General features: G+C 33.4%; 1 protein-coding gene and 1 long non-coding RNA gene across 9 annotated transcripts in view; one reads left to right on the top strand and one right to left on the bottom strand.

The window, feature by feature from the left end:
- LOC131547112 (uncharacterized) overlaps window positions 1–12,356 on the top strand; it is a 59,686-nt gene that overhangs the window by 7,148 nt on the left and 40,182 nt on the right. For 6 of the 7 annotated variants that reach the window (XR_009272845.1, XR_009272843.1, XR_009272846.1 and 3 more), the window contains exon 4: window positions 6,497–6,667. This is a non-coding gene — a long non-coding RNA (uncharacterized LOC131547112). The remainder of the gene's footprint in view (window positions 1–6,496; window positions 6,668–12,356) is intronic. The other variant, XR_009272844.1, reaches the window with a different exon arrangement.
- ifih1 (interferon induced with helicase C domain 1) overlaps window positions 1–12,356 on the bottom strand; it is a 30,575-nt gene that overhangs the window by 4,448 nt on the left and 13,771 nt on the right. For both annotated transcript variants that reach the window (XM_058787409.1, XM_058787410.1), the window contains 7 exons: window positions 10,166–10,362; window positions 8,662–8,872; window positions 6,555–6,772; window positions 4,745–4,849; window positions 2,947–3,070; window positions 1,314–1,529; window positions 108–364 (listed from right to left, as the gene is read on the bottom strand). In XM_058787409.1, the coding sequence (XP_058643392.1) occupies window positions 108–364; window positions 1,314–1,529; window positions 2,947–3,070; window positions 4,745–4,849; window positions 6,555–6,772; window positions 8,662–8,872; window positions 10,166–10,362 (1,328 nt within the window). The remainder of the gene's footprint in view (window positions 1–107; window positions 365–1,313; window positions 1,530–2,946; window positions 3,071–4,744; window positions 4,850–6,554; window positions 6,773–8,661; window positions 8,873–10,165; window positions 10,363–12,356) is intronic.

The following is a 12,356-nucleotide window of genomic DNA, read 5'->3' on the forward strand; positions in this document are numbered from 1 at the left end:
ACAGTATTTTATTCAAATCGAAATTATGCCACTAATGCAACCTGGAACAATCATTTAAATGAATGCAGAAACAGACACATTAGTTCCTGAGTTTGAGAGTGACTTACAGCGGTCATCGGCTTCACCAAGCTCTGATCTCCTCCGCCGATCAGATAACTGGCACTGACTCCCACTTCATCAAATTTGGGGTTTTCTTGAATCCACTGGCAGAGAGCGATGGCGCTGAGGCGTGTCCGGGTGAATATGATGCCTCTCGCTCTCTCTCTGGTGCTGAATTCCTTCAGGATGTTGGTTTTCAGCTGGGCCAGATTGTTGTTTTCATACTGTGGCTTTCCCATCAACTGCTGCAGCTTTGCTTTATTGTCTGTTGAGTATTAAGAGAAACAGATACAAACAGTAAATCAGCATTACTCAAGAAGATGTTTAGCATGTCTGGACACATTTTAAAGGAATAGTTCATCCAAAACAGTGTTGTTTTAATATTATTTTGAATAGCTTTTTGGTTATTTCCAGTTGAATATTTTCATTTTAAATCATTTTATATCATTTAAATCATTAATGCTTTTGTAATTTTTTTAAAATTTTATTTTAGTTTTAGTCATTTTTTTATATGCTTTTTAAGTTTAGGATTTTCATCTAATATTTATTTTATCTTAGCTTTATTTCAATTACAGAATTACAGTTTTTAACAGTTTTAGATAACAAAAGGGTTGTTATTGGTAACTAAGAAAAACATTTATTTATTTATACAAACTTATTTTGTTTCAGATAGTATTTTCAGTTTTTTTGTTTAGTTTAAATTCTAAAATAATACTAAAGTGCTAGAACGGAATAAACTAAAAACTAAAACTTAATATAGAAAAACACTATACAGACATAAAAAATAATAAACTAAAACATAAATTACAAAGACACAACAAAATTACCAAAAATGTTAAAGAAACAGAAAATATAAAAATAAAACTTAATTTCAAAAGAACAAAAACTACAATAGGATATACAGCTTAACAATATCAATACTGCATCATTTGCTCACTCTCATGTTGTTCCCTTGCTTGTTTTCTTTACGGTAAAAAAGCATAATCCACTTTAATCAAAAGTGCTTAGACATCTGTTGCATCTCACCGAATAAAGAAAATAATACAGGATTGGAACAACATGAGGATGAATGAGTACATGATGATAAATCTTCTGCTTGGCTCCATGCATTTTTATTTTATTAACAGCTTATGTAATCGCTGGAGCCCCATAAAAGACTATTTCCACTATATTCCAGAGATCATCGACTTTTTGTGCATCTGTTTTTATGATACCTTTGAACAAAGTGAAGAGGAATCGCTCCGTGTCTGTGATTGTAACAATGCCTTCCTCATCGGGGCTGGATTTGGTCTTGAGCTCTTCGTTGTGATATTTGTCGAGGAAGCGGAAGGCGTCTGACATGCGTATGGTGTTGCTCTGATGAAGAGCCTCGTTGTATTGGCGGAGATGTTCAGCGCACACGCGCACCTTCTGATTCTCCTCCTTAGCAGCTGGTGAACAACACAGACAGTCAGTATTTATAAAGAGTTCAGTAATATAACTCCTGTTAGGCCACAAGATGAGCCCATTAAGGTCCTTTAATTTATAGTCCACAAACTATTGCACTATTAAATAATTTTGTGCATCCATAATCTTTTTTTCCTGGATTCGCATGTAATTCGAACTTTCTTACCATGAATTCTGAAGTTATGCAATTTCAACGTCATTTTTAAGCAATCATGTTTAAGTTACATCATTTGCAGTGCATCATGAGATGAGTAGTTAATACACTTGTCTAGTTCGCTTGTTTTTCCTATTTATGTGTTAAATGCTTTAATGCTAGGATTCGTCTAAGAGCTGATTGGTTTAGGTAAAAAATAAAAAAAAAACTTTACTCAAAATAAACAACTAAACAACTAAAACCATAAAATATATTATTTGAAGAAAAAAAAAAACATTAACTGACATAAAATTCTATATAAAAAAAATTAAACTTATTTTATTTCAGCTAGCTGTCAAGGTAGCATTTTTAATTTTCACTTAACTTAATTTGAAGTACTAAAATAACTCAAACTAAACCTAAAACCAAATAAACACCATTTAAATAAATATACATACATAAATAAAACAAAAAAAGATAAAGATAAATCAAATAAAAAAAAAAAAAACACAAAAACGATAATAGTGTATCAGTGATACAAAGGTTTTGAGCTCTGTAGTAGAAAACTAGTTAGTTATAACTAGTCTTTGAGGATGTTTTTTCTTCTCTATCATTTTGTATGACTACTGGAAGTTGAGAAACTTTGTTGGAATTCACAGTGAAATAACAGTCTCTTCCTTCAAAAACAGGAAAGAGACTGTTATTACTGCAGCTTATTGTGACACATTTTGCACGCGTACATGACTGTATATGAAATGACTTCCACAATATGATGGTTAAATGGTGGCTAAATCATGGTTTCTGCAAAGTAGGCAGAGGACACACAAAGATAAACCACATTTTAGTAAGAGCTTTGCAAAGATCCTCACCAAGCACCAGGATTTTGATCGTGGTTATTGGATTTTTGGAAGAAATACATTTATACAGTTCAACTTCATGAACAAATAAGTGTGTAAGACAACATTGAAATTAGCGTAAATACTTATACAAAGCACAGTATCTAGCTATTTAAATCTATAAAGCAGAGCAAACTAGAAAAATTGAGTGGTTTGGCTGGTTAGGAAAACTGTGTAACATTACAGCTCATAAATGAAGGTTTCAGACTGTGTGTTTTTGTGGTGCCACCAGGAATTTTTATTTATGGAATTTTATGTGACGCCTTTAAAATTGTAATAATTTCTATGATGTTTTCCTGATATTTCCAGGTTTTTAATGACCCAGTAAACCTCCATATATCTGAACGTCTTTGTAAAAGGCAGTAAACTCACCGTTCTGCTCTTTCTGGACGACCCACTGTTCGTAGTTTTGTGTGCCAGGCTCACAGAGGGGCTTCAGTTCAGCATGCTCATGGATTTCATCCATTATCTTCTTGATCACGTCTCCAAACGGGTCCTGTAACATGACACAGAAGGTTTTTATGCTCACTTTTTCAAATAATCCACATCTAAACTGAATATACTAGCATCATAACAGTACAGTATGCATGCTTTCCCACTTTATTGTTGACAGACAAGAACTTTAAAGGTCATTGCACACTGAGTCTGAAATTCTCGTCTGAAATTTTCGCACGTTAAAAAATAAATACGACCTCATGTTGTGGCAATCATGTTTACACATTGCCTCCAAAACTTTGTCTGTCATTAAAAATTTGGATCAGGTTCGATTTTCTGCATTTTCGCATCCATAACAAGCATTTTGATAGGAAAGGATGACGAACACGGAAAAACTCAAAAAAACACATACAAACATTTTGACCGGTTGATCAACTCAATGAAAACACATCATATTTTCGGTTTTAATTAATGTATTAATAGTTATTTTTAAAGAATTGTCTGTTGCATCTTTCTTGTGCTGTTTATGGCCGCTTTCATATGTGCTGAATGCTGCTGAAAGTTTATTTAAATATATAATTTATATATTTAAAAAAACAGGATACCAATTTGACTAGTTAGTGAGTTGTTGCATAATGCCAACTTGCATAATGTTGCATAATGCCAACTGAATTCACCAAAAAGTCACATAATCATCATAACCTGATCATTATTTGCATTACTGATCATGATTCGTGCACATCCCATGATATGTATTATACGTAGCTAGTGTAATGCTGTAATGCTTAATTACAGCAGTTAATTTTAAACCCAATAAGTTCATTAAACATGTTACCTTTTGGGGATTGAAAGCAAGTTGGAGGTTATCCAAACTTTCGAAGGATTTTTACAATAATTAAAAAAAAATAAATAAAAATAACTATCTTAGGAACATTCTTAAGAGAAAAGGTTAAGAAAATGTTCTATTCCCAACAATTCTTCTTAAGAAAACAGAAAATAGCAGTTTAATAAATGTATTTAATTAGTTAGTTTATTCTTAAGAATGTTTTGTGAATCCGTGTTTGGAAAAAAATATTTCTTAACCTAAATTCCAAGAAGTTTGTAAGAAGTGCAGTTCTCAAAAAAAAAAAAAAAAAAGTTCTTAAATATTTTCTTTAAAAAAAATCTTAAAAATGTTCCTTTTTCTGACAGACTTTGTTTGTATGACTGTTCTTGCAGAAGCCTCACTGATGAAAAATTAATGTAAAACAACCCCATCAATTCATTTAATGTCTTACCTTTGATGATTTAAGGCAAGTTGGAGGTTTTCCTAACTTTACCAATTTATTTACAGTGATATTTATTTATTAAAAAGATTTATTAAAAAGATACTTTTTATGAAGTTGAAGTCTTCTGAAGTTGTTGGTCCCCATTGACTTCCATAGTAGGGAAATAAATACTATGAAATTCAATGGGGATTTTTGATTACCAGCATTCTTCAAATATCTTTTTTTATGTTCAGCATAAGAAAGAAACTCATACAGGTTTGGAACAACATGAGAGTGAGTAAATGATGACAAAAGTTTCATTTTTTTGGGTGAACTATTCCTTGAAGTAAGAAAAAAAAAAGTAAGCAGTTGAGAAGAATTTTATTCTTTTTTATATTCTTTTTATTCTTACTCCCATTTCAAACTAGTGGTGCAGAAGTGACACACTTCATGAAGTTTATTTGATGACACACATTAAGTGGAATTACCTCCTTCCTCTCTTCTGCTCTTGCAATCCTTTTGAATGGTGTTTTGGCCTCCTCTTCTTTGAAAGTCTTTGTTTTTATTGTGAAGGCATCCAAGTTCGCACAGATCTGTAATGAATCAAAATAATGAGACACATACTGTTGAACTCACAGCTCCAGTTTAGAGATGGCCAACAGATAAACTGTGAAACGATCAATAGCATCACACATCAGTGACCTTGACTGATTGAATAGCGTTTACAAATAGCAAAACATTAGTTTTGACTATATAATGTCATCTGATTCTTGACTTGTCAGTTAGGATCACTCCTTTTGACTCATTCAGTAAAATATCCCATTTATAGGAGTCATTTGATTGTGAATCAGACTGGGTTTGTTGTTTGCAGATGTATTTAAGAACTGTCAACATCTTGAAAATCATTTGTTTTTAAAAGAAAGCAATTCCCATTTCTTAACCTTGATTTCTACTACTGAGAAACTAATGCTAAAGAGTTTCTCTTGGTGCTTTAGTGCTGTTGTCATAAAGACTCATGGTAAAACAGGCCAGCAGAGTAATAATGTGATGCAGGGTCCTGACTGGAGAGGCATGAAAGGCATGCGGAGGTTTATGGCTGCCTCCAGCACAGGGGCCGCGCGGAACATTGGAAACAGCTTTGCAGTGGAGAAAACAGTTAGAGATGTGGGAGAGGAGGGTGTTTGTGTGTGTGTGCGTGTGGAAAAGCCAGATTACAGAAAAACACTTAGGGAAGATTTGGTTTTTGATTTCAGAGAAGAAGGAAAAGAACTTGAAGTAAAGCAGAATGTAGAATTTGTGTATTACAGAGTGTGTTTTGAGAGCATGTATTCGCTAACATTTGGATTTGCTCAGCCTTGTTCTCATTACATGTAACATGGATATTACTGGTAGGCGTGGGAGTTGTAGACAATTTACTTCCGCTTATTGATTCCAGTATAGCTTAACAAATCCATTCAAGAACTAAAGGCTGGAATACACTGCACTGCTTTTAAAATCTGAACAGAATTTAAAAGCTAGGCATCATACACTTAGTCACAGAGGAAAAACTGGCCATCATACACTAAACGACTGAGGATCTTACACTACCAGACTTCATTAAAGTCATTCCCATAACAACAGTCTCGCGCAGATCTGAAAATATCTGAGCTAAATTTGTGTAGTGTATTCCAGCCTTGAAGTTCTTGTAGTACTTCAAAGGAACTAACTATAACAATACTTGTACAGCATTTATTCATTTTAATGTTATATCAACATTTACAAGTACATTACTTAATGCACTGTGAACTAACATGAACATTTTCAAAGTCTCTTATGCTCACCAAATCTGTTTATTTGATGAAAAATATCGTAATATTATGAAATATTATTGCAATTTAAAATAAATGTTTTCTATTTGAATATATTTTAAAAAGTAATTTATTCCTGTAATCAAAGCTGAATTTTCAGCATCATTCCTCCAGTCTTCGGTGTCAGAAATCATTCTAATATCATTATCAATGTTGAAAACAGTTTTGTTGCTTCATAATTTTGTGGAAACTGTGATACATTTTTTTTTTTTTTTCCAGGAGGGATAGAAAGTTCAAAGCATATTTTTCAAAATCAGAAATCTTTTGTAATATTATGAATGTCTTTAATGCATCCTTGCTGAATAAAAGTATTCATTTCTTTCTTTTGTGCAATAGAAAGATGTGTTGCCTGCAACGTCACAACGCAAATAACATGTCTTGTCTTTGCTGTAGATAAGCAGAACAATGCAGAAGCTGAAGAAGCATTAATGGAAGCAAGTGTCGTTGTTACCTGGAGAATGTGTTCCTCCGCTCTCTGCTGGCTCATCGCTCCTCCCACACCAGGTGAGGCCGTCAGACCCAGAATCTGAGGGAGCGGAACTGGACTTTTCTCCTGCTTTTTCAGTAGGTGGTTCTGATGTTTTTGTTTTAGGAAGCGAATCATGATGTGGTTATACACACCGCCCTTCTTCGTGTGGTGGCATTCATCAATAACCATCAGAGTGAACTCTGCAAGTATAAGAATTAAATAAATGAAATAAAAATCAGAAAGAGCTCTATTGCCGAGTATGTTTACACACACAAGGACTTCGTCTTGGTGACAGGAGCTTACAGTGCAGAAAAAAAGTTCAGACATAGTGCAGACATACATATAATTTAAGGTAATAATAAAGAGAACAGACAATAAATTAAAAATACAATAACTATTGACCAATATACAGTAGTCAACATTTGAAGTGAATCAAAAAAGTGCATCCTAAGACAAGAACTCATTTTGGTTTTAGGTTTTAGGACAACTTTGAAGAAAGGTTTTGATCCACTTCAAATGTTGACTACTATATATTACATTTTATAGTACTCTACCAATTTATACAACATTTAAAACATTCTTAATGTTAATATTTAAAATTATTCATGTACTTATAGTGCAGTATTTCTTACTTTTAATTCAATTTGACTTCATTTTAGAATTTTATTGTGTGAAATCTGAGTTTAATGTGAATAAAGGAATTCTTAAGGCAGGACACTACAGGCAAAAGTATTGTATTTCATGCACTGGTTAGTTTTGAGATTCAGGGCTTTTTTGTCTAAATTATTCAGACTAAATTATAATATATATATATATATATATATATATATATATTTTAAGGATGATTTCACAAAATTAGTTTTTCTCTCCATTTCAGCAGCACTTACATACACCAAACTTTACAGTTTTATTCCTATCTGTATTTTAAAGGTATTTATAGAAGGGTTTGTTCCTATATCATTTGCCTGATTTTATACAGCATGAATATGTTTAGTCTTATTTGCCTATTTAAACATAACATTTCAGAAAACTTGTAATACAAATGAATTGTCTTAATCTACTGTGATTAATCATAGAGGAAAGTATAGTGACATCTATTATCACCTGAAGTGTCTTGCCGTAAAGGGACAGTTCATTCAAAAATTAAAATTCTGATCAAAAATTCATCATTTACTTATTCTAGTTCCAAACCAGTTTTTTGTCTATCAAACATGTAAAAGGAGATATTTTAAGCAATGCTTTTAAAAGTTTTTGTTTTCTGCAGAAGAAACTTGTACAGGTTCGGAACGACATGAGAGAGAGAGTCAGTGATGGCAGAATGTTTATTTTTGGGTCAACTTTCCTTTCATAATTGCAATTATTTGTATTTGTACCATTAATCGCCAGCTATAATTTGATGATCATGACAGAACTGTATATACAAAACCCATGTTAATAACACATCGTTCATAGTCCTTATATAGCACAATTTTTTTTCTAACATGTGTTTCTAATCAACAAAGGCGGGTGCTGTAAACCTCCAGTCCACTCTCACCGGCTCAGTTTACAGCCGTTTTTGTACCGCCTTCCGGCGCTCCCAGGGGTCTCTGGGGAAAAAAAGAGCTAGTCTGCATTTCACACACTGACAGAGAGGCGGTGGGTGATGGGGCCACGTTTTACAAATCAGACTTTAAAGGTGCTGCCTGTTTGGCCCCTCAGGGTTGGAGTGGGAGATGAAATGGAGCTCAGACTCTGAAAATGACAGCAAATCTCCACTGAATTTGATCAGCCAGACATGTGGACAAAAAAAAAAAATAAAATAAAATAAAGGGTTTAAGAGTAAAACGAGGGGGAAAAAAAATAAAAAATCAACAAACAGCATATGCCACAGAGGAGAAATCCCACCTTGCGGCGGACGCTGCCAGAGAGACTCACAGGAGAGCCGAATCTGCCAGCAAAGACTGATGGGGAAAAACACTGTCACATGAAACCTCAGAGGAGGAGCTCTGGTCTCCTTTCAACATCTAACAGAAGCCGAACCCATTCGACTGAACTCTGACTGTCTGAGAGTGTTGAAATGATGTTAGGAGAGAAGAAAAATGTGACCTACGTGATAATTTGATCCCGTCCTCGTCGCCGTTCTTGGCTTTGGCCAGAGAGTTTTCCAGAATCTGTGCAGTGCAGATGATGATGTCGTTTTGCTCGATGATTTGTGGGAAGGAGATTTTGAGCTGTGAGGCTCCGCTGACCCGCTCCACTGAGTACTGGTGCTTCAGAAATCGCCCAAACTCGGCCTTGTAGTGCTGCTCGACCAGGGGAACCTGGAAAGATATCATATAGCATTATTAGGTTGCTAGGGCTTTCTGGTTGGTCGCTAGGGCATTGCATGACTTTTTTTTTTACATTTTTTATATATATCACTTTAAATGGTCGTTCTGAGGAAATCTGCACCGACTGAAATGCTGAGATGTTTGCACCACACTTCTGCTGACATGGATCTTTTAATACGCTTTATGAATTCCGCAGGACAGAAAGTCCCTCTGCTGCTACAGCAAACACTCAAAATCATCCAGTTTCTGTTTTTCCTCTTTCAGAGGCCTGAAAAAACTCCAACTCTGTGCCTGTTGATCTAATCAGCCTGGCAAGTAAAGAATGTTATTGCTCAAAAGTTGCACGTTAATAGCTCAGAAGACTCGTCTTAGATGTTTCTCTTAAAATTCTAAGAATAAACACCAATGAGACAATTGTTGACACACAGCGAGAGCTTAGAGCTGTAAAATTATTGTTAATACCAAAATCATTTGGTCTTCGAAGAATTGATGAGAAATAAATAAATATAATTAAATAAAGATATTTTAATAAATAAATAATTTATAATGCAAGGTTGTTTGGCCTTGTATTAATTTGATTAATGATTGATTTTAATAAATAAAATAAAATAAAATAAATTACATATTATACATATTAAAATAAATAATTTTTAATTATTAGAGAATTTATAGATTGTTGCCTTGTAAGAATTTGATGAGTAATGTGAGTTTTAATTAAATAAAATGAGTAAAATCAATATATTTATTTTAATAAATAATTTTTGAAAAAATTAAATAAATACATTTAAATAACAATAAAAATAAAATAAAAATAAAAATTAATTGAAGTTTTTTAATTATTTTAAATTAATTTGAAGAGAAATATTTGCTTTAATAAAACAAATTAAATAAGTATAAATATTAATTGAAATAAAATAAAAATATTTAAATAAAGAATTTATTGATACCAATGTCATTTGGTCTTGTAAGAATTTGACGGTAAATGTTTGAGTTTTAATAAAATAAATGAGATAAATAAGTATAAATATTTGTTTGAACAAACAAACAAGCAAATTATTGATTGATACCAAGATCATTTGATCCTATAATTATTTGATGAGACATTTTCGGGGTTTAACAAAATAAATAAATATAAATATTTAAATTCATAATTTAACAAAAATGAATAATACTATAGTTAAATTGTGTGGTTACTAACAATGTTTTACTGTTTCTAATATTGACACTATTATATGTTACAGGTGAATTTGTCATATTTGTAGTAAATGGATGGCCGTGCAGCACCTTGTTGACCAAAACAACAACTTTCCCCGGTTGTCCCATCTGCTTCCTCATCTCCAAATGTTTCTCAGTGATATACACAGCAACTCTGGTTTTCCCACTTCCTGTAGGGAGGCAGATGATGATGTTCTTTTCCTCCAGAGCTGGTCTTGCCACCTCCATCTGATAGTCACGCAGTACAATATCCCTCTTGCGTTTCTCTGAGGAAGAGAGAGAGAGAGAGGTGATCCTGTAATTAGACAGTTGTGTTTGCCTGCAGCATCAGTGCAGAGGAGGTCGTGTGTCTCGATTACAGCTGTGCTTTCTTTATCCCCTGCTAGTTAGAATAACATTGCTGTTTATGAAGTCACCCACTCTAAAGCTCTGCAGACTGTCTGTAAGCCTGCTGTGAGTCCCACAAAACCTGAGAACATGTATAGGCAATATTTACCCTCAAAATCAAAAGTAAAAAAAAAAAATGGCGCTTTTTTTATATAATAATATATATTATATAATAATGGACTGACTTTAACTGGAAAAATGCTTGTAGTTTCAGCAAACCCATCACTTCATCACAATTTCACCATCCAGTTACGCTCATCAACCATAACTCCCTCAAAAACAGCAAGAAACCTTGGAGTCATGATTGATGATAAGCTGACTTTCTCAGACCACATTGCTAAAACTGCCCGGTCCTGCAGATTTGCTTTATACAATATTAGGAAGATTAGGCCCTTTCTCTCGGAACATGCTTCACAACTCCTTGTTCAACCTCTTGTTCTGTCCAGGCTGAACTATTGCAATGCTCTCCAGCCAGTTCTATCAAACCTTTACAATTAATCCAAAATGCGGCTGCAAGATTAATCTTTAATGAGACGAAAAGAACGCATGTCACACCTCTGTTTATCAATTTGCACTGGCTACCAATAGCTGCTCGCATAAAATTCAAGGCATTAATGTTTGGCTACAGAACCACCACTGGCTCTGCACCACTTTACCTAAATTCATTACTTCAGACTTATGTGCCTCTAGAAGCTTGCGTTCTGCAAGTGAACGTTGCTTTATTGTTCATCCCAAAGAGGCACAAAATCACTTTCACTGACTTTTTCATTAACTGTTCCCTCCTGGTGGAATGACCTGCCCAACTCAATCCCAGCAGCTGAGTCCTTATCCATCTTCAAGAATCGGCTAAAAACACATCTCTTCCATCTTTATTTGACCCTCTAACTCTAGCTCTCTCTATTCTAATTCTATTTTATCTATCTGTCTTTTATAAAAAACAAACAAAAACTTCTGTAACTGCTAGCTTTTCTTGAACTAACACTAGCTTTCTTTTTTCTATTCTATCTACTCGTTTTCTTAAAAAAAAAAAAAAAAAACTTTCTACGTGTACTGCGTTAGACTTGTCATAGCTCTTGCATGTTGTTCCTCTTTTGTTGATTTTGATTGCTTCTATTGTCCTCATTTGTAAGTCGCTTTGGATAAAAGTGTCTGCTAAATGACTAAATGTAAATGTAAATATATAATGAAAATCTTATTTTTTGCTCATCATAACTGTTTAAAAAAATATATATATTTTATATAATAATTATATAATTTTATATTATTCAAATATTTTATTATAAGTGTGTATATAGACTGTGGTCTTTTTTGTACTGCTTCTATTCCTTAATTTAAAAATAAAAATTACATTATTAAAGCATTACAGTAATAAGAAGCTAATAAGAATCTCTACTGAAATAAATTTGACTGAAATTAAGTGTAAATTCCACATTATCCAAACACACGGATGCAGATCTACACATCTGTACATGGTTTCACTTACAGAAAGGCAAAATTCAAAATACTAAAAAGAGCCCATTTTGCTTCAGTCTGGGAGAACAATTACCCTAGAAACACGCAAGCTGAGACTGAACTTTTGGCAGAGGACAGATGAGCTACTGAAGCAGGTCTGTGTGTTTTCATTCACGTGGCTTCATCTGGAAACTTAATGTTCTCTGCCAATATTAAACATTTGTTTAGTCTGTCAGCATCATCAGTCCAATTTCAGAGCTTTAAACTTCAGTAGTGAATAAGGCTCATAGAGTTGTTCAGTTTTTCAATCTAAAACCCGGAAGATAATTGAGTCATTTTGAAAGGCTTTTTAGAAAAGCTTTTTTTTTATTAAATTTTTTTATTTATTTATGAGTAAAACAGAGTCTATGTGTTTAATATT

Source organism: Onychostoma macrolepis, chromosome 09 (assembly GCF_012432095.1).
Source record: "Onychostoma macrolepis isolate SWU-2019 chromosome 09, ASM1243209v1, whole genome shotgun sequence".
NCBI classification, from domain to species: domain Eukaryota; kingdom Metazoa; phylum Chordata; class Actinopteri; order Cypriniformes; family Cyprinidae; genus Onychostoma; species Onychostoma macrolepis.